Source organism: Motacilla alba, chromosome 1A (assembly GCF_015832195.1).
Source record: "Motacilla alba alba isolate MOTALB_02 chromosome 1A, Motacilla_alba_V1.0_pri, whole genome shotgun sequence".
Lineage (NCBI taxonomy): Eukaryota > Metazoa > Chordata > Aves > Passeriformes > Motacillidae > Motacilla > Motacilla alba.
In genome coordinates this window covers 25,277,850-25,300,349 of record NC_052031.1, presented here as the reverse complement: position 1 = coordinate 25,300,349, position 22,500 = coordinate 25,277,850, and the positions used below count along the sequence as shown (strand labels likewise).

The 22,500-nt window shown below is 35.4% G+C and overlaps 1 protein-coding gene across 24 annotated transcripts in view; it reads left to right on the top strand.

The window, feature by feature from the left end:
* Window positions 1-22,500, top strand: part of FOXP2 (forkhead box P2) — a 405,492-nt gene that overhangs the window by 374,388 nt on the left and 8,604 nt on the right. For all 24 annotated transcript variants that reach the window (XM_038153687.1, XM_038153686.1, XM_038153685.1 and 21 more), the window contains one exon: window positions 651-814. In XM_038153687.1, the coding sequence (XP_038009615.1) occupies window positions 651-814 (164 nt within the window). The remainder of the gene's footprint in view (window positions 1-650; window positions 815-22,500) is intronic.

Sequence of the window (22,500 nt, the reverse complement as noted above, 5' to 3'; positions counted from 1 at the left end):
AGTAGTTCTTATTCGTGCTACTTTTGATGTGAAGAAGCAAGAAGGACACCCTGTGGCAAAATCTGGAACATTCAGTTTTGCTGCAAATGTTAGATTGATAGAAGCTTTTGCAAATGCATGTGGATATGCATTAATATTTATCCAAGCTGTCATAAATGATTTCACATCATAGTGTTGGGGAACATGGTGCTCATGGCAAAAACTTTAAAGTTTAATTATAATATATAATTTTTATGCAGAAGAGGCAAATGTCAGGACTTTTTTATTTTGATTTAAGTTATGGTCATTTTTTAAAGTATAGCAGCTGCCTGCATTATAAAGGAGCCATACATTGTGTGGAAGGGCAAAGGGGTTAAGTGTAATTCAAAGTCAAAAAATGATGTAAAACTAGAAGGTGCCATGAATATCAGAACATAATTAATAATGGAAAATAATGAAACCTAAGCAAAAGAAAGAGTAAACCAGAGGTAGAAATGCTTTTTTATACAAAATGGGAAAATAACTGGAAATGCACAAAATCATTCTGACCACTTCAACAACTAGCCAAAATGAGCTGTTCTCTGTGTGTATATTCCTAAATGTTCATACATGTGAGAGTGCTATGTATATGTGCAGGCTAATAATTTTGGTTTTACTTTTCATTTTGGTAGGCTGCACTGGCAGAGAGCAGTTTACCATTGCTAAGTAACCCAGGACTGATAAATAACGCATCCAGTGGCTTACTGCAGGCAGTCCATGAAGATCTCAATGGTTCGCTGGATCACATTGACAGTAATGGAAATAGCAGTCCAGGCTGCTCTCCTCAGCCTCACATGTAAGTGCAGTCAGCTTTCTTTCAAGAAAAAATGCCTTAGTCTAAGACACAATATTACTCAAAAGAGCTTTGAAAGGTGGTAAGTGAAACATCTGGAGCTATATATTTGAAACTAAACATTTATATTAAAACATTTAAATAGATGAGTCTTCATTTACTTTGTAGTGATTGCTATAAGCTTTTTTTTGCCTTTTTTTTTTTTTTTTTTTTAAACCTCATCAATTTGCTTGCAAGCTCTGAATGTAATGGGAGGCTGATCTCTGTGGTCATTTTCAGAGCCTGGTTTGTAAGGTATAGTCAGAATGTTCACACTGGAATTAGTTGTAATTTTAACGATGACTCTCCGAACCATTTATGAACTGTAGTAGAGATATTGCCCGTTTATATAAACCATAAAATGCGAAGTTTAACTGTTGCCCACAGTTTACATAGAAGCCAGTAAAGTGTAACTTTTTGCCTGTCATATAAATCAGTGTAATTACGTATTCAAGTTTAATTACTGGTGCGTCTGTATTGGCAAGGTTTATATGTTATATTTTATGCAAGACTACGATTCCTATTAATATTTAGCAGCTAACTATATCATTAATTACTCTAAATTCTTTCCCCTACCATCTTTTTAATGGAGCTGAGAGAGTGGAAGTATTAAAAATTGATGTATTGTGGATTTCAGAAATGTGTCTGAAGCTTTAGAAATGCCTGGCCTTAATCAGTGGTGTCAAACATGGCAGTTTCTTGTTTACTAAATAGTAAAACATGTATCTTGGAGGTATTGTTTCCCAGGTTATTTATATAATAATTAGCAGTGTGATATGTAAGTAGACTTCGTTTTAAGTTTACTGTAAGATGGTTTTTAAAGTGTATGTAAAATTATGGTGTCTTTTTTTTATGTGTTAAAAAGCTGATCTCATTTGCCTTTTTTAATTCCTTTTTCTCTTTCACATTTTAAATGTTCATTTTAATTGCTAGAGAGGGATATTTAACAGTAAGAGTAATTGAGACCAGACTCCCTTTTTTTACTTATGCTCTGATCTGTTAAGAATCCATTTTGATCTGACCTTTTTTTAGGAAAAATATCTTACTGATTTTTTTCTTCTTTTGTTTGGCGTGTTAATATATCGGTGATCACATAGAAATGTTTATAGTCGTTCATTTAATTGTTTTATTGCACATTTGTTCTACTTGCCTTTGAAAATAATACACTGTGAACATTCATGTATTTTATCAGGTTCCAAACCATTACTTTTTCAAAATGGAAAAATTTGTCTTTTGGAAGTGTCTTTAGATGTATTAAATAATACAAAAGAAGTAATAAAACTTGAAGTAGAAAGAACATGAATATATGCTCTTGAGAGTAACACTACTCTAAAACAAGTAAAGTGAGCAATCAGACAAAAGTTTTTATATCCCATGCTTTATGCTATCAACCATGCAGTGGGTAGCTTGAGGCCTTTTACTTTTAGCAGTTCTCCTGAGTATGCTAATGCTCTCTTCCTGTATAAAATGCCAAGACAATAAAACTTTAAAGAGCAAACAAGAGTTAGATCATGTGTGTTAAAAACAGCTACTTTACAGAAAAGAATGACATTTGCTATTAAAGTTGTTTTGTAAGTGTTAGGCAGATCTGTTTACATATCCTATGTTCTGTCTGCCATTCTGCTGGATAAACTGTGATATCTGTGCATATGATTATGTAGATATGGCTACATTTATAGCTGTGTTTATAGCTAAAATAGTGCATATTGAAGTAATTCTTGCCTATAACAGAGGCAAATACCATAAATTACACCCTAACTCAAGATTCAGCCTTCCTCTCTCATTTTTATGATGTCATTTGTCACAGTAGGCATTTTTGGGACTTGCTATGTTGATTCCTTTGAAACTTGTGAGGACATGTTGCTCAGTTCTTGGTAAACTGAAGCAACAGTATATAAATGCCTGAGATGCCACTGGAGAAAGAATCTATGCACATTCATCCCTTGCAGCAAACTTAGTGCAAGAATTCTGGGCTTCTGTGGGACCAAGAGCCATTAGACAAAAGATGCAAGCTAGATGCCCACTCATGTGTGACATTTATTCTTTTTCTGTGCAGGGAAAAAAGGGAATGAATCTAATCTGCAAGGAAAGGCCAGGGTAGGGAGAGGCTCGCTTGAGAGGCAGAGGACCAAGGAAGAAGAGACCTATTCCTTGCCTCCACACTGGTCAGGGACCCTCATTTTTGTTAAAGAGCATTACATAAGAAAATGAGAAAATAATATAGGTAAAGCAAAACAGAAGTAAAACAAGTGAGGAATATGGCAAACAACAAATACACAACTTAAATTTTGCATTGCCCACACAGATAACATAATCTCTTTTTTTCTTTTTTTAGACTGAAAACTAGTTAATAAACTAGAAAAAAAATTAAAAAACTACACTGGCACAAGCATCTACTTACTTTTAGTCTCCTGAGAAGGTCCCAGAAAGTGTGGGTTTTTCTCTCCTAGAGGAGGATTCTTGAGGTCTGATAATTACTGCACTCACCTATAAATTTAGAGGTTCTGTTAATCTCCAAGTAGATTAAACCTCCATCTCCTGATTCCCAGGAAAATGCAGAAGGCCCAACAGGAGGTATACGCTGAGCAAATGTTACCTATATGGAGCAAGGCGTTAGGGAAAGAGGCAAGAGCTCATGTGAAACTTGGAGATCAAGGCATTCAATTGGGAAGGTGCAGAGTTTGGATTCTAGACAAGCTTCCAGAGAGAGGCATTTGGTATTTCAGCAGTAAATGCAAAATGAGTCCCAGTGACAAAGTAAAGCATCTCAGTCGGGCATTTGGTTGTTAAAATTGTACTGACTGTCATTTTATCAGATGTGATAAAACCAAATGATAGCAAAACTGTCTTATTTTGGGGTGATCATATTAATGTTTTAGCATATTTTGTGTGTATGTGCAGAAGTCAGTGTATCTGTGGCTGAGCATTGGAACTTTATCAGAGGCATTGATTTCTGTTATTGTAGTGCCTGAGCTACTGAGTGTCAGAAAGTGGGGAAATTGTTTCAGTTCTTGGATATGAAACTAGTACTTCACCTGTAGTTTTGAAAAGACACAGTACTAAGAGTGGTTAGAGTCATTACTTTACCCATCTGTGACCAGGTATCTTAACGTGGGCAGGCAAATCAACTTACTTAGAAAATAGTCTTTGTTCATTGACTAGAGAAAGACAGGAGGTCTATAACTTCAAGTAACTGTATTGCAATTCAGTGCTTGTTAAGTGCACTGAGTCCCAGCCACTGTATTTAGGGCACTTTAAGACCCCCAAAATTTTTGCCCCAGGTAATGAAATATAATCTGCTCCATTTTTTATGCTTTTTGAATACTTAAAAATACCGCAGTAAGTTGTAGGTGTATAACCATGGCCTGGTAGCTGGGATAACTTTTATATTAATTACTACATAAAGCATCTGAAATTTTACTCTGCGTGTCTCCCAGTTTCCTTTCTCTATCTGATGAAAGGTGGCAATTCCATAGTCCAGGATGCAGCATAGGAGTAGTGGAATCTTAAGTCCCAAGGTTTTATTTCTGTATTTCAGCAGTATTAAATCCAAGTTCTGTCTTTGACTGGCCTTCAAATCTGATTCCTGGTGTAGGTGCTGAGTGCTTCCTTGACATAAATCTTCACTGAGAAAAAATGTTACTTATTGTGAGCATATATGTTCTTTTCAAAATTTAAATTTCTTCTAAGATCAGTTGTCAACAATCAATATCAGGCAATTGTATTTAAAGTCAATGCTTAAGACTGTTTCTTCTTTCATTATTTCAACATGAACTGCTTCTCTGAACTTACTGTGGTTAGAGCTGATAAGCAACATGTTTCAAAGCGACAAACAGAACTGAAGATATTTTATGCACAAAGATTCATTACTTATGTAAAACTAGGTGCTTCTAATCTTGCATAACAATTGTACATGGATGTAACTGTTAGTTCCACAGTAAACGCCTTTGGAGTATAAATGCAGAATTCTGAACTAAAGAAAACAAATCCAAACAAGTGCAGTTAAAGCTGGGTTGTGGGAAACATCGAAAAAAGTTTTAGTATTCCTGTAGAAACAACAGCATTGAATGAGGCATGAGGTGATGCCTAGGAACAATAATGACAGTTCATACATTACTGGAAATGCGACTTCTTTTTAACCTATATGTAATAGACAGCATACTGCTGAAGAGCTTTGGTGGGATTTGAAGGTCAGTTCTTTCAGAAGCAATAAATTTATATTTTTAAATGAACATCAGGATCATAGTGAAATCAACTTTGTGCCGTTACTTTTCCTGTCTCTACTATACATTCAAGAGTTCTCACTCTTGGGAATGGCAAATGAGGGATGGAAATCAAGTTCAGCTATTTTTCTGGTGTTTGTCTCTGCATTTGTACTAGACTGATTACACTTCAGTGATTATTGCAAGTGGCACAGACCCAGGTGTTTTATCACCAAAATGTTTAGCACATCACTTGCCCCCATGGTCATGGCAAATGCATCATACAAAATGCTACTTTACTTCATTTATGGTCCTGGTGGGGGGAGGGGGAGGTATGATTTTAATCTGCAAAGCTCTTCAGAGCAGTTGAGGAAACTGAAAGAAATTGGTCATGAGAAAACAAGGAAAATGGCAGACTGAGAAAATGTAGTCTTACCATAGGAAACAATGGGGCGATTATACCGTTCTGTTAAAATTCACTGCAGCTCATTAAATAAGGAATGGAAGGAGTTGGAAAATGTGATAGGGTAAACAGATATCCCTCTGGTGAGATTTTGAGGAAGGGGCTTGTCATCATCAGGGGTTGTCTCCCTATTCACTGTGTGAAAGTATGGACTGACAACGCAACTCAACTCATTCTCAACTGACTTACTGAAATAATCTAGTTCCTAACAGCAGATCCAGAATCCTAGAGTTAATCTGATTTTTAGAATTTTAGTTGTTGACAGCTTTTTTAGAAAAGTGAAAACTAAGAAATAAGGTTTTAGAGTTGCTTCTCAAAAAGTGGGTTCATACATCATCTCCTATACGAGCCTTTATGTTCAGCTATTGTAGTGCTGTACTACCTAAGACGGGAATTGTTTGAAGCCAAATGTCAAGACACACATATATTCCATGAACTTTAAAGCTGTTTCTAGAAAATGTTATGGTAGGTTGTTATGAGAAAGGATAACTTTTGTCCAAATGAGCAAGAGTAATAGTCAATCTGAAAAAAAAAATAAAAGGGAAAAAAAAATCTTATGCAGTGTAGTCCTTCGTCTTCGATTTTGTGTGGAAAAAGTGAGTTCCAAGCATCTATGGTTTCAGTCACCTTTTCTTTTTATTCTCCTGTTGTTGCCAACCCTACTCCTTTACCTTTTCTCACTCTTGCCCTGACTGGATCATTTCCCTCTGCAGTTCTATCTGCATAATCATCAAACTTGTTATTTTTTTTTCAAACTTTTTTATCTTTAAATTTTATTCCCAGAGGCAAATATGATTATTCTGCTCTAAGATCATTTACTTTTGAGGTGCTTCAGTTTGAAAGCATTCCATTGTCAGGTCGTTCCCATATCTGATTATTCCAGTCCCCCACTGTTAAGCTTTCACACCACTTACAGTAGGTTACCTATCATTCCAGTTTTAATCCCTTTCATTCCCTTGTTTCTTTAACTTCATAATGTTATAATGTTCCAATCCCCTGTCTTTCCTTCCTTTCCTTTTTTTTTTTTTTTTTTTTTTTTTTTTTTTTTTTTGTTATCGTTTCATTGTCCCATTTCATGATCTCTTTGCATTTACCTTGGAGGCTTGTTCTGTTCTAGGGGACTGCTATGATCCAAGTCTCTTGTTCATTGTATAAGACTTGTCATAGTGTATAAGAAAATAAACTCGCGAAACACATCAATTAACAGGGATGTAACAAGCATTATTAAATAGGTGAGAAGCATGTAATTGAGCAGATGAATGTGGTAGCAATTGCAGTATTTCTGGGTATCCTTGTTCATCAAAAACGTTTCACCTAATCACATGATATTTTAATGCCTGTATAATTTAATTTCACACATTTTTATTCATAAATCTAACATAAGGATGATAATGGGCAAAGAGACTTTGTGACAACAATTGACTTTTATTTTTATATGAAAAGAGGAACACCTAGGAAATGGGACCTTTAAGGTTATAGCTTTTGTCTGAGCATATTCCCATTGAAAGAAGTTCTTTTGTGAGAATATGCAGTGAAATAATTTGGGCTTTTGAACAGAGCCATTTACCTGTGGACACTAATGCAAAAATAAGCAATGATGTTTTGATTAATAATATTTTTTGCCATTCCCATTGAAACAACTTTTCACTTGAATGTTTTCCTAAATATTTATATTCTCCTTTTTAAAATTTTATTTTACATTACTTTACTTTTCAATTTACTTATTTTCCAACACAGGTGGTCAAGGTCTTTATCATTTCGTCCCCAGCTTCTTAAATGTTACATGTCTTACTTTTGATCAGAAGTTGCTATTTCTTTTTTACATTATTCCAGCCCCAGTTGTTGCACTTCTAGAGTACATTCCCAATGCTCTTAACAAAAAGATCACTCCAGAGATACAGTGCCTTCAGCTGAAAAGAGTCAGATCCCCATAGCATGGCTTATAGAAGTTGCTAGGCCCCTCTGGGACTTCACAGAATCTTTTTGGAAGCTGTCTTGCTGAAAACTTTGTGATACTGCTATCATGAATTCTCAGTCTATGGACAAGATATTTCTGCTTTTCACATAAAAGGTCTGTATAAGAACAGGCAGCATCCTAAGTCTTGTTGCAGATGTTAAAATTTTGTTTGATATCGCACAACTAAATTTCTGTGCAAACTCCAAAAATTAGTTCATAAGAGAGTCCTTTCTTTGCACAATGCAAGAGCTGAAATGACAGTGCTGTTAAAGTGTATTTGTAAAATTGCACAGACAGTAACAAATTTTATCCACTATTGATGATTGCTGGTTTTTTTTAAGTAACTGTGATATTATAAATTTTTGAAAACTGTGATATTACAAATTTTTGAAAGTGGACTCTCTAAATACTATTTCCTAAATACATGTGCCCAAAATGTGTCTTTAAACTTACTTATCACATAAAAAGTCAAGTAAAAACATATAATTATATCCAATTGATAACACTTATACCAGTAGTTTAAATTATGATCCATAAATCCAAGCATTCCTTGAAAAATGTAAGACATTTTGCTGAGAAAGTATTATTTGACGGTTGCTTAATCTTTATAATTAATAGAAAACTAGAGACTTTACACATTTTAAAATACTAAAAATTCAAATTCAGGGTTGGGCTTTTTTAAGACTTTATAGAAAGTCTTCATCTCGTGTGAAACGCCATGTGTAGGTCATGGTAAAGTTACTAAATTTCAAGATGGCTAAAGACATGATTATACCTGATAAAGTCCATATGCAAAAGAAAAGTTCCCAATCTTCTGGCAAAGTGCAGTTGCATCTAAAAAAAGCCTTTGATTTACATCAGTGCTGGGAATGCATGTGTGGTACAACCTTGATGTAATTTCTGTTAGGGTTCAAACTGCAAGTATTCTGGTGGATTTCTCCAAATAAGCAGCAACATTGAAAGTGTATCTCAAATTAGGCTGAATCCAGTAGTCTCCCTCCTATACCAAGGTTTTACCAAGTTCATTGTCCCACTGTACCCATTGCTAAGGATTTAATGATGTTGTCGAATCTTCGTATGATGAAGATTCATACGCTCCACTGATGCTTTTTGAAGACTTTAATAAGTTTCTGATTGAGATGGATAAGGGGATATGTTTATTTGATACAGTATTATGCTATGATAGTAGTAGTCTGAGTAATTATGGACTTCCCCCAAAATTGATTTTTATTTCTCTTCATGTTTTTCCTCTTTCTCTTCATTCCTTGTAAATTTGGCATTATCAGACATCATAGTGGAAAAAAATTACCTCAGAGGTTTTATCTCCCCTTGCTCTAAGAACACAGGAGATAGTCCTGTTGTGGGTGACCATTTATTACAATTCCTCTCCTAAAACTATCATAGTCCATCTCAAATTTGAAATACATTGTGAAACTTCATTCCTTTGATGATTATAAGCCATATTCCAATTTCTAGACTAAATATATTCCAATTTAGTTTCAATGATATGTGTTTTAGTTTACAGAGTCTTTTTTACTCTTCCTCATGTTTCACAAATGTATTCAAGAGAGCACACTGTGAGCTTTGAATCTTTATTTTGTAGACCAAAGAGACTGTTTCTGATAGAGCAGACTGTTAATTTTCTTCATGTGTCTACAAGTCATTCCATAAAAAGACTCAGTTTGGATTTAGTTATGGTGGGTAGGTATTAACAGGTTTTTTTAAGAATTCCAGATGTGCTTGTATGTAATGTGTTTTTTCTTTGTCTCTGTTCCTGTGGGGGAAAAGCTTATTTCAGCTATATTCTGCTAAACTGTTATGGTTTCTTTTAATATACACCATTATGGATGGATTAGGGGCCCTGTTGTGGTCAGTGCTGTACAAAGGCAAAACAAAAAGGTTTGTCAAATCCCTGCCCCATATTCTTACAGTCTCCAGGTAGTAATTGAATCACTTGAGTTTTGAGAAGGATGCAATTTGAATTGAATTACGCTTCTGTCCCCCCTTCATCACTTAATTTAGAGAAAGGTTTGACACAAAGCCAGTTGCCATTGGCTGCCCTATAGGTGCATAAAACCCAGAGGCAAACCATGCCTAGTGGCCGTGACATGCCGTGAGATGAGCACCCATCAAGTAGTTTTCTATAACTATCATGCCCTCTAATTCATAACATTATGAGAGAAATAATAATGTGTTTGTATCTATCTGGAGCTACTGGAAGTACAAGTTAAACCATATATATATTTATTTTGTAGCTAGATATATATAGATGCATTAATGACAATTGTATTGGACTGCATATATTTAGTTCACCAGGAATACCCTGTCCTGGGAAGCTGAAGGCTATGTTAAGCACAGACCAAAGTACGTGGTTAAGAGGCAGGGTATGCTAATCTGGGCCCTTTGATATCTCACATATTTCCTAATCAGCTCAGTCTGCAGGCAGGCTATATTTGTGTTTTCTTGCAGAAATGATACACATATAGCATATTCATCCCACATGTTGCTCTTCACATCCAAATGGTAAATCTGCAATAGTATAAAAATGGGAGGCATGATGTTCATATGTTAACATGAATATTCATAGATTAACAGTTTGGTGAAATGTTCTGATAAAAGTTAGAATGACTGGATGCAGTCTTTCTTAATAGTAGAAGCTGATGACAAATATGTGCTGAAAAAGGTATGTGAGTGTTGAGAGCATGCTTAACAGAAGAGCTACAAGCTCTGTCTTCCATACAGTTCTTCTGCTTGGTCTTTTCTGAGGATTGGGGAAAGACTAAAAACAGTAGGTTTTTTTGAGGAGGGAGGAGTTAGGTGGGAAAGGATGACAGCCTTTAGAACATGGTTCAGAGAAGATGGGAAAGAACTTGTCCATTGGGAATGGGACAAGAAATAACTGACTGGTATTTTGTCAAGAACAGTTAGGATAGAAACCTTTTTGAATTTTAAATAATAAAGTGCTGATAATATGTACCAGCACAGAAAGTCTTTTGAACCACTGATACTGGAAACTTTTAAGATTACAGGAAAGTGGTAAAAAGTGATTTAACAATAAATTATCCTACTTTGGGGTAGGGAAAGTAAATTAAGAGACTTTATGATCTCTTGAAGTTCCTTCTAACCCTGTTTCCTGTTATCCATATCATAAATCTTGAAAAAGTAGGGGCTTTTTCATGTATGCCACATTTTACAAAGATAACTGAAGTGTCCATATCCATTTATTTTGTAATTTGGAACAGCTATCATTGCAAAATTCTTTTAAGTACTCTTATTTTTAAGATCAAATTGAAAGTTGGCCTCACAGAGCCAACATAGTGAGCATAAAATTCAGCTAATATGAGAAATGTCAGCAAGGGTAGTGCAGAAAGTCCTTAACAGGCCAGTTTGACCCAATTGTTTGTGTTGAGTGTGTTGTCTGGTTCTGCTTGTTAAGTGCTACCATCGGCAAAAAAAAAAAAAACCCAACCAAGAAAAACATGACTGAAGAGCTGGCCTTTCTCCAGGCTTGTTCTAGTAGACTAAGCTAGTCCAGCTAGGCCAGTGGTCTTGGGAATCCAGAGAGGTCGCAGCTGACTGGAAGCTGGTGAATGTTGTCCCAGTTTCCAAGGAAAGGCAAGAAGGAGGACCCTGGAAATTACAGGCTTGTTTGTCTCAATTCAGTGTCTGGCAAAATCGTGGAAGATCTTATTCTGGGAAGTATTGAGGAAAAAAAAAAAAGAGAGAGGACAACACAGTCATTGGTCACAGCCACAGCACAGCCTCATGAGTGGGAAGGTCAGGTTGTCAAACCTGATTTCCTTCTATGACAAGATAACCCACCTATCTGATCTAGGAAGGCCAGTAGATGTGATGTTTTTGGTCTTCAGTAAAGTTTTTAATACTGTCTCTCACAGGATCCTTCTGGGCAAAGTGTCCAGCACTCAGCTGGATAAACAGGTTGCACGATGGGTGAGCAACTGGCTCATGGATCAGATAGAAAGGGTTACAGTGAATGGGGTGACATCAGACTGGTGACCTGTCACTAGTGGAGTTCCTCAGGGCTCCATCCTTGGCTTTGTGCTCTTCAACGTCCTCATGAATGACATGGATGCAGGACTGGAAGGGATACTGAGTTTGCCAATGACGCTTAACTTGGAGGACCTGGAGCTCCTTTGAGGGAGTTGTTCTGTACTATTTATCTGATCAGGTCTGTGTTTCCTAAGAGTTTTATTGATGTAAAAGTTCTCAACAGAAATAGAAAAGCAATTTTATATAACATGTATTTATGTTAAAATGTACAAATCCTACATATAGCACAGTCCAATTTCTCCTTCAGCTTTTCCAGGATCATTGAATAGTTTCCCAGATTTTGCATAGAGAATATTTATTGGTTCTAACCCACAAATAACACTGAGGTACTTAATTACTGCTGCTAAGTTTCTCTGTAACTGGTACAATTTTTAAAACTTCCCAACCATTAGTCACTACAGAGCATGCCAGTTCCACAACCTCTTGTCTTGAACTTTGTTGTTTCTGGGCTTGCTATTTTTTATGGCTCTTCAATAACCCCAAAAATATTCACACTGAAATCTCTAGTACTTTTTCGTTTTGCTTTGAAATTCTGCCTTAAAAACTTCTGTGCTCTTTCTCCCTAATACTTTTCTTTGTTTAGCATGTTAACTTTAGACGTTTGAACTAGATGCAGTTGATGGGTTGAAAGACTTTAGAGGCCTGTGCCCTAAGCTAATTTCTAGTCAAGTTTTTACTTTCTTGTGGTTCTATCACAGGGAAAATACATTTATTTAGACACCAAAGGGAGCAGCAAATGTCAAGGATGGGAATTTTAGTAAGAGCTGCTAGAATCAGAAAATCTATGTTAATGTTATCTTCTTAGTCAGAACTTGATTCTTAGAAATTTTGATCCTGTAAGAAGGGCTAATTGTAGGTGAGCTTTAAGCCTCATTTGATATTTAAAGAAAGTGTATTCTTAATATGCCACTTTTTCAGAAAGATGTCTTTATCTCTGTTCAAAATTTAATATATTAGTGCAAATGGGGTATCCATATTTAGTCTTTGCCTTTTCTTGCCAAGTCTAAAAATAGTATTAATAATAATTCAAAAAGAGAACCCCAAACAAGAGACAAAACATCAAGACCTGCTCAATTTAATTATAAGTTTCATAAGATAAAAAAATCCTCTGTATGTTCTCACTACCTATTTTTAATCAATGAAATATTTTATTTTGTTAAAGGAAAATTACATTGTCAAATCTGTCAATTTATACTCTAAAAGTTTTTCTACACATTGCTCTTTTCTTTGTAGTAGGCTAAAAGAAAGAACAGAACATATTTGATTGCTGGGGATTTTTTTAAATTATCTTCAACATTTTTTCCACTTAGAGTCCTTACTATAAAGTCAAAATTCTTCAAAAACTTGGTTTGCATATTTTCTTTCCTTTTAATTTTGGTATGCCACCAATGGCCATTTTCAAACTTCCCTTCAAAAAGAAACTCTATGTTTTAACTGTCCCTAATTTGAAGAGAACAACTTGATAATTGTATATGCTTGGGCTGGTCCAAACGGATAGGGCAGGAAGCACCAAGCACCAGCTCCAGCCTCTTCAGGATCAAATGTATTTGTGTATTTGTAGATAAGCAGATAAGTCATCCCTGAGTTGGGAAGTGCATATGCTATAGAGAGGAAAAACGAGAGGTTTGCTCCTAATGTCCATGAATTAATGGCTAGCTGGCTTCTGCAGTGTGAAGGTCAATATGTGTTAAAACATTTTTTTCCTTTAGATTAATGATAGATGGCATCTTGGAATTACTGAATACTTAATATTTTTAATAGGATTTAAATATATAATAATTTTGAAAATCAGAGCTCATTAACTCTGTAACATACTGAGGATTTTAGAAACTTCTCTTTTGCAGTTGCATTATGCCTTTTTATTTTAATAATAAATTAGTAATGTGATAACTATAAAGATAAAATTATTATAAATATGCCATAATAAATTAAATCAATATTAAACCCTTAAATTTAAGGCAAAGGTGAATGTGTCCTTTTTTCTATGCTTCCATATTTTTAGTATCTTACTATTACACATATCTCCAAGTTTCTACTTTTATGTTGACTTCAGAGGCAGCTAAATTAAATTGATTCAAAGTTTCCTCCCACAGGTATGTTTCCCGTGCCTTAAGTCAATTCTGTTGTTCTTTCCTGGATTCTTCTGTATGGTTTTTGGGATGAGTGAGTAATAGCTAAAAGGTAGTCAGGTACATTGATTATAGAAGTTGAAGTGAGGGCCTACTTACAAATATGTAAACATTTTTTATATAATTGTCATTGTCATATTGTCATTATTCTCTCCTAGTTAGTCTATCATACTGAGTTTTGACTCCTTAAGCAGAAGCACCATTGAAAGATTCATAATATATTTCCCAAGTGGTTATAGTATATGGACGTATATAGATAGTTTATTTTCTTTCTTTTATTTGTCAGCAGTAAATTGATTTTGCCATGAATTTTCAGCTTTGGGTTTTTTTCACAGTTAACTTTACATATAACTAATACATATATATATATATATATATATATATATATATGTATATATATATAATGTTGTTATCTCTGTTTATATCTTCAAGGCTATTCATAATTCTTTTTAAAATAGAAATCAAATGTAGGATCTTAGAGACTTGCTGCTAACCTACCTCTTTGTTGTGATATAATCTTTTGTTCTTCATCAAATTACTTTTATTACGGACAAATCTTTGTGTCTACTTTTAGCATGAGTTGGATTTTTGGAAGTTTCTCACGGGAATTTGCGAATTTAAATACGCCCATCTGCTCCCCTTGTTTACTGCAGCATTATTCTTGGAAGGCTCATAGAGCAAGTAAAATTACTGGTCTTACATATACTTGTTATTCCACCTCATTCATCTGGTAGAAAAATATGTGTTTCACATTTGGTTATTCCCCATTCTCCCCAAGCGTTCTGTCAGATGCATTACATATTTTACTTACATCTTCTGTGAATAAACTTCAGAAGCGAAATCATGGCCTTAATGAAGTCAAGAGGAATTTTCCCATTGACTTAAATGAGATCTGGAATTCATCCAAGGAAACTCTTTGTCTTTATGTCATTGGCTTTCCCTCATTTCTTATTCTGCTTTTAGTCACTCTGAATCATTCCTAATCTCCTTCTGATATTTCTTCTAACTTCTTACAGTCCCATTTCTCAATTTCAGTTTCTCAAAATGTTTTTGTCTTTGTTTTTTTTTTTTTTTTTTTTTTTTGGTTTTTTTTTTTTTTTTTGGCTTTTTTGTTTTGTTTTTTTGTTTTGTTTTGTTTTTTTTGTTGTTGTTGTTTTTTTCTAAATCAGGCAAGGAGCTTTCCCAGATCAGAGATCTTTTTATTTGGTCTTTGAAACTTTTTAAACTCTTACTAGTCTATAACATTAGCAAAATCACTAATGTTGAAATCCAGAACAGCTTTATCCATGCAAATACAAGCAAGAAATATTTTTTCATTTATTCTCTCTATTTGTGTCAAGACTAATTGGATATGCCCTGTTAACCAATATGTTTTTAAGTGTTTTTTTTAAAGGCTTGGGTTTTATTTTTCCTGCTAATATAAGTGTAATGTCTTAATATTTTCTACTATCTATATTCCCCTAAACCCCAAAAGGGTGATATAAAATCACCCTTTTTTTCCTTTTTTTTTTCTTTTTCCTTTTTCTTCATTAAACAGCCCTCTTAGTACTCCCTTTCCAGACACCCTATGTAGCTTGTGGCATATTCCTCTCCTTAAAACAGCACCATGTTTTCTCTTAGTTCAGATTTTCAGGTAATAATGAGTATCTTCCTTCTGTCCCATTCCCCTCTGGTACTAGACATACATAGGCACTCATTTACAGAGTAGCTTTCCTCTGCTATTTTCATGCTAGATCTTCACATCCAGTAATTAAGTGTTCTTGACTTTTGCTCTAGTCTTACATTTGCAATACCTGGGTATTCTCTGATTTCTCCTGGAATGTTGAATATGCTGGGACCCGTCCAGTTTACATCTTATATGATGCAGGATGGATCTCTTTCTCATTAGGTTTGCACATGATATCAAATTATGGGAGCAGTCAATATGCATAAGGGTAAGATGGCCATTCAGAGGACCTGTATGGGCTGAAGGACTTGGCCAAGAGGAACTTTATGAAATGCCATGCCTTGTACCGAGAAAGGAAAATCCCTGAGTCCAGTTTTGGCACCTCAAATTTCAGAAATTTACAGTAGTAAACTGGGGTGAGTTCAGCAAGAGTCTACACGCATGGTAAGAAAAAGAAGCAATTGCCCTCTGGGGAGAGCCAGAGAGAGCTGAACCAGATCAGCCTGGAGAAGAGGGGACTTTGAGGGAACCTGATCCTCTGTACCTACAGGAAGATAAGCAAAAATAGGGAAGCAGGCTCTTTATTTTGGTGGTAGAATGAGAGACAGAGGGCATAAGGTAAAATGGATGTTTCAGACTGGACATAAAGCAATATGGATATATATCCTCTTTCCTCATGAGGGCAGTTAGGCAGTGGATGGAGCTGTTGACAAGCAAGTTGTATAGTCCATATCCTCTAAGGTTTTCCAAACCTGACCAGATAAAATTCCAAGCAATCTGTTGTGACCTTCTAGCTGTTGTGACCTTCTTTAGGCAGTGGGTTCACCTAGAGGTATTCTAGAGCCCTTAACCTGCATTATCCAGTGATTCTAGAGTGTGTTTTCTTTAAAACAGAACCACTGAGAGAGTGAGCAGAAGCAACGTAGCAATTTTAGCTATCAGGCGTAAGGAGAAGGATGCTCTGGATTTTGTTTTACAGATACTACTGAAGTCATATCAGGTGCTCACAGGAGGGATGGATGTTAGATGCAGCAATAACTGAGTTTACATCTTTTCAAATTTATTAAAAGTAGAAAAGTTGTGCTGGCAAGACCAGTTTTATGCAATTGGTAATTACGTGGTTTGTGATTATTATTTTTCTTTACCCCTGCTCCAAGGGACTTACCTCCCTTTCATTCCAGTGTAGTTGAAGGGAGGGCATGAAGAACACTAGCTGCTTCTACACTGACTGCTAAAATTTTATCAACAGATACTATAAATAGGAAAGTCTAGTTTAGAGATTGTAGAAGCAGTAATTGACTTACACAAACTCATTCATTCTTGCTCCTACCTTGCTTGATGTGCCAGAGGCACTTCGTGACCATTGATCATTAATTCCATCTTATGCCATCTCCTCTAGCGATGAACTAAAGACAAACTTTAGTGGCCTAATTAACTATTCCTGTGAACTTTTATCTCCTGTCAGCATCTGCAGCAGTGCCTGCTAGCTAGGACTGTTGCCTCTGCTTTCCATTGTCAAGTCAATGCAACTCTCAACTCCACCATGGTAGACTTGAAATCCTTGGTGATGGATAAAATAATAAATATGAAAATAAGTATATTTCAAAGGTATATTTAGTGCTTCAGTATTGGATTTCAGAAAATAAAAGGATGTTACTTCCAATTTTTTTTTCTCAAAATGGCTCTTGGAGGGCCCAGGGTGTAAGGGTGTAAGGGTGTAATTTGAAAGTGTCAGGTTGATAAAGCACATCCATGAACACCCCCACTGAAAAGCAGTGCTTCTATAGGCTTAGAATTATATTTCTGATCTTCTTCCACCAGTACATTGTAGCTTCACTCTCTCTTTAGTGAAATGAGGTAGCACATCCTCAGCTTCCTGAAGGGTATGTGACAACAGGACCTTCCTCCCTTTCTCGTTTAAAGCCAGAGTTTTGCATATAGGCATTATTTTATCTAGAAATAATGCCACTTCTTCATCATTTCAGCGTATGTGATAAATACATGGGGAAGTGTTCTTCAAGGAGAAATAATAATGGATTCTGTGACAGTTGTAGCATTACTGAATTTGTACTTAATTACTCGTCTAATACTTTCTTCCTTTTCTCAATATTTGGATTAATGTCTCCCTTTGTGTCTGTACATATTCACATCAATAAACAGTTCACTTCTACTTAGAAAAAAATAATAAACTGTTTATAATAGCATAAATAGACAGAGTAAGAGTTAGATAACATGAAAATATTATAGGATTTGAGGATTTGTTCCCATTTGTCTAGCAAAGCATAAATATAAAAATTTTAAATCTGAAATAGTGGAATGGAAAATTGCCGTGGGACATCCTACAGATCTATAGCTGTACTGGCAAGATAGGTCTTCCTGAGGATATAGTAGTTCACCTCTATTAGGAAAGAGACAGCAAAGAAGTTGTACATAATATATTTCAACAGGTTAAACTTGGAAAATACTTAATGCAAAGAAGTTCTTAGAAAGAAAAAATGCTTCAGATAAAAATAAATATTTTCAACCTTTTTCACATATGAAAATATGAAAGCATACACAAATTATTAGATTTGCCACAGAATTATTTGAGCTTAGTAACTCACCTTGTTGGCTTGGACACAAATATTTTCAAACTTCTGCAGTTTGAAGAATTCTGTAGCTGGGGATCTTCTCCCAGCGTTTACTGGAACACTTTGTGTAGCTGAATAAAAATTGCACTTGAAGTGCAGGATGCCCACTACATAAAAGAATTGAGGGCACCTGTTGGTAATAAGCAAAAACATAAATAAAAAATGCAGGTTTCTGATGCTAAAAGTTACACTGGAAATGTGAAGTTCTGTAAAAATACTGTGTTACACAATGATAGCAATCTGCTTTTTTTCTTTTCATTACTGAAGCATGGTAATTGTGAATAGTGATAGTGACTAGATAGTACCGTTGAAGGAATATCTACAGACTAACCAATTGGTTTTGAAGATATAATGTTTGTGGGCTTAAGGCTGTCTACAGAATTGTGAGGAAGAATGGATCAAATGGCACATCACCTGGTTTGGGAAATAGGTAAAGTTGCTTGAGAGCTACCTGATTATTTAGTTCATATTTCTTTAACTCTTGAGAATCTTTATTTGTTTAATGGACAAACATAAACTCGAAGAAAGTCAGTGTAGTTTGCCATGACACATATGGCTTAGAAATTTTTCAGTCCCAAAGATTTCCCTGGGAAATCTTTCTTCATCTAAGTTTTAGAAAATTCATCGTCTGTATACACTTCTATATGAAGTCACTTGGAAAGCTAGTGAGTCAATAGTATCAAAATTAAAGTCTACACAAAATAAGCTTGGGAGGGACTTCAAGACATGATGTAATTTATTGCCCTTTGTGCCATTGAATACCAAAGTAAAAAACTCCCTAGTGTTACGAGGTGCCTACGTCTCTGTAGCAATACAAAATACTTTCAGCTGCAACCCAGCAAAAAGATTATCCTTTCATGATTTTAGACTGATTATTGCAACCCCTGAGTGGAATAAAAAGGCACCAAAAGAGCTTAAAAGAATTACATGACTTGTTGCAAATCATATTCTTGGCTACAAAGCTCACAGTAAGCACATTGACCTAGGCAGCTTCTCTGTCTCAACATCTACCACCACTTCAATACAAAGCCAAAAGCAAAGTATTTTCCCTGCCAGTCATTACATTGATTTAACTGTCTGAATCTCTCTGTCATGATGTCCCACAGAACTTTTTCTTAAATGATTTTAGCAGAACATTAAAGATTTTTGGTGGATATGGGCAACAATATTTAGATGACCCAGATCTGAACAGTGGAGTTTGTTCACTGGGAATCCTTGAGGGGTTGAATCCTGGAATTTTCCTGGCAACTTTCAGAATTATTCACTGAACTTCTTGCTTTTTTTTTTTCTTTTTCACATATACAAATGAGAAATGAACTAATGAACTAATTCTTTCTTTTTTTTTCCTTTTATAGAATTGCATGACAGATATACAGGGAAACTTAAATTGTTTGGAAGAAGAAAAGGATTACTGTAGTAGCACAATGCTGGTTATAAAAGGCATTGTCTGCCTTCATATGTTTTCCAAAGAATAATTGAATCTTTTATTCAAAGCTTAGAATGAGTACTATTTTACTAAAAAAAATCTGAAAATTGTTGTAATTATTTATTTTTCCTTGTCCGGAGTTCTCACTACTGTTTTGCTTTATTTGGTATTCCCTTACATTATAGTTGATGTGAAGTGCATCCACTGTAGAAAATGTGCTATTCATAATTGAGAATATTGTATCAAGTATATTTTCTCCTTGTTGACACCAGCTCAACTCAATTTAATTAAGAAATCATGTACTTGGTTATACGATCTGGTTGTTTTCTTGTCAGCAACAGCACACATTCCAATGTTTAGAAGTTGAATGTAACACTTGTTTTGTTGCTATTGTCTAGATTTTAGCAGGATTTTCATAACTATCGTACTAAACACATTTTCCCAAGGTAGGATCAAGCTTATCTTCTGCAAAATTCAGAAGACAAGTTCACCTTGTATCAGATCAGTTACTGCAGACTTTGAGAATTTGGCTTCATCCCTAAATATTTGAAAGTTACTTTACACATTCCTTCCTAGTAGATATTTATCTCTCAGCTGCCCGTCCTGCTATCTTTTTTTTTCCTCTGAAAACACAAAACTCTTCTCCAAAAGCCTACAGTCTTCATAAGGCCTTTGTAATTGTCCAGCAACTGTTACCTGTCTCCTGGCAGAAATTCCAGTTAAATGTTAGAAATTGTGATTTCTTTAAGGATACAGTGTGCAGTTGTAATTTGCCAGTTAGTTGCAAGGAGTGAGAGAAAAATCTTCACGTGAAGCTGTAAAGCATGCGGGAGAGTGGATGTTTGAGGCAGACACAGACTTCATGTTCTGCAATCTATGAGCAAAGAAAAAGCAATGTGTTGAGATGAGTAGGCAGATCTGAAAGATATTAGAATCCTTCTTCTATATTAAAAACATCTCTCACAGAGAGTATTATTTTGAAAGTGCTGGGGTACAGGAAAAGTCTTCTTTATAAGTGTAGATCCATCAATTATAAGGAAGATAATCCATAGAAATGAGGATGTTCATTTGTTTATATCTTTACTAAAAAGTTCTTTGAAATAATTTAGCATAGCCATATTTCTTTGCTGCTGCTGCTGCATTCATCTCCTTGCTTTCTGTTTGTGACCTTGCATTGTCACTCTGAACTCAGGTAGCGGTGTATTTTGCCAGCACTTATTTAAAGGAGACAGGCATTTGGATGAGGACATTTGGACATGGTGTCACAGTTGTACTTGCTAAGAGATGCATCATCCCTTTTATCCCAAAGAGTTAGCAGCGACTTAACATACTTCTCACAGATGTGTGTCTAACTCCAAGATTGATTTTGGAAAGGCTCAGAAAGATGGGGACACTAGGCCTGAACACCTGGTTCAGTGCTCCACTGTCTGTACTAATTTTCAATTCTAGCTTCTGACCAGTTGTTTTTTCTATAACCTAGGACATCCATTTTTCAGCCTTTCATCATTTAGCGGCTTTTTCTTCCTAATCCTCTGCCAGGGTTTTCTCAAGTTGTTGACATCTGTGAAGTTAATAACGATGTTCTTCATTCTGTCTTCATTGTCATTAATAATAAGTATTGACTAGTGCTGAACATGATTGGTTCATCAAGAAACGATGCTAACTTTCCTAAAAATACAGATTCCAATTATATAGTAGATCAGGAAGTTTGGATCACAAGTCCAAAATCACTAAGCTATAACAAGTTTTAGGATTTGAGTAGCATATCTATCAATAAGAAGTCATGGAATACATAAATATTTATTCAGAATTTATGTTTAAATACTCAGTACTTCACATGGGAATTTGTTCTTAGCACAATGCGCCTATTGTGCAACAACATAGTAGTGCAAAATTTTGCAAATAATGACATTTAAATATATTTCTGTCTCTATATGCACAAATCTTCAAGTCTTCTTTTGCATTTGGAAAAGAAAAATAAAAGCTTTTTGGTTTTCATACATATCTTGTATAGCTGCTTCCTCAGAAAATATATAAAATACTTTCCATCTCTAACCAAAGTTCATGCCTGAACTTTGCCTTTCAACCTTTGATTTTGAAAAACAACTCTAGAGTTGAGAGAAATGTTTGTTTCACGAGCCAGTGTCTTATTTCTTGTGCATACTTACTCCTCCAGAAAGAGATGCTTGTATGGCAGTGTTTTCTAAAACTTAGAAAGCTTTCTCAAGCTTCTGGCAGAATAGCCTATGAAATTTACTTCTGTGTGGACGTCTGAACTGCTTGATTTTTAGTCTTGATTTACTGTTAATCTGTAAGAAAGTATAGTTGAAAAAAATGAAAATTTTTATTTGTGATTTGTCCTTTAAGATGTTAATCCTTCCATAGGTTAGTCATCAAATTAATCTTTGAATTGTCCTTGCAAAAATGTGGTCCTCAATACTAAAAAGTTACAATACAAGAGGAACTAATATCTTAATGTGTAGTGCATTTTTAATGCATTTATTTCTTGTTATCCTGTCTGTTTATACAGCGGCTGCACTCCAACCACTGAAGTGCAATAAAACAACCTGCACTCCACCCTTAAAGGAATTGAATGCATTTGGGAAAAAAGTTCTGTAGTGAGAACTTCTTAAGCATGGAAACAAAAGCATAGCAATGAATCATAGAATGGTTTGGAATGGAAGGGACATTTAAAGATCATCTACTCCACCCTCCCTGCCATAAGCAGGGATATCCTTCATTGAATTGATGAAAGCCCCATCCAACTTGATTTTGAAAACTTTCAGGGATGGGCATCCACAACTTTTCTGGGCAATCTGTTTCAGTGTCTTACCATCCTCATGTAAATTTTTTTTTCCTTATATCGGACGTAAACCTACCCTCCTCAAGTTTACAAATGTTGCCCCTTTTTCTGTCACTACAGGCCTTGGTAGAAAGTTTCCATCTTTCTTAGACACCCCCTTAAGTATTGAAAGGTCTCCTGGAGCTTTCTCCTCTCCAGGCTGAACAACCCCAACTCTCTCAGCCTTTCTTCATAGGAGAGGTGTCCCACTCCTCTGACTATTTTTGTGGCCCTTGTCTGGACCTGCTTTAACAGGTCCATGTC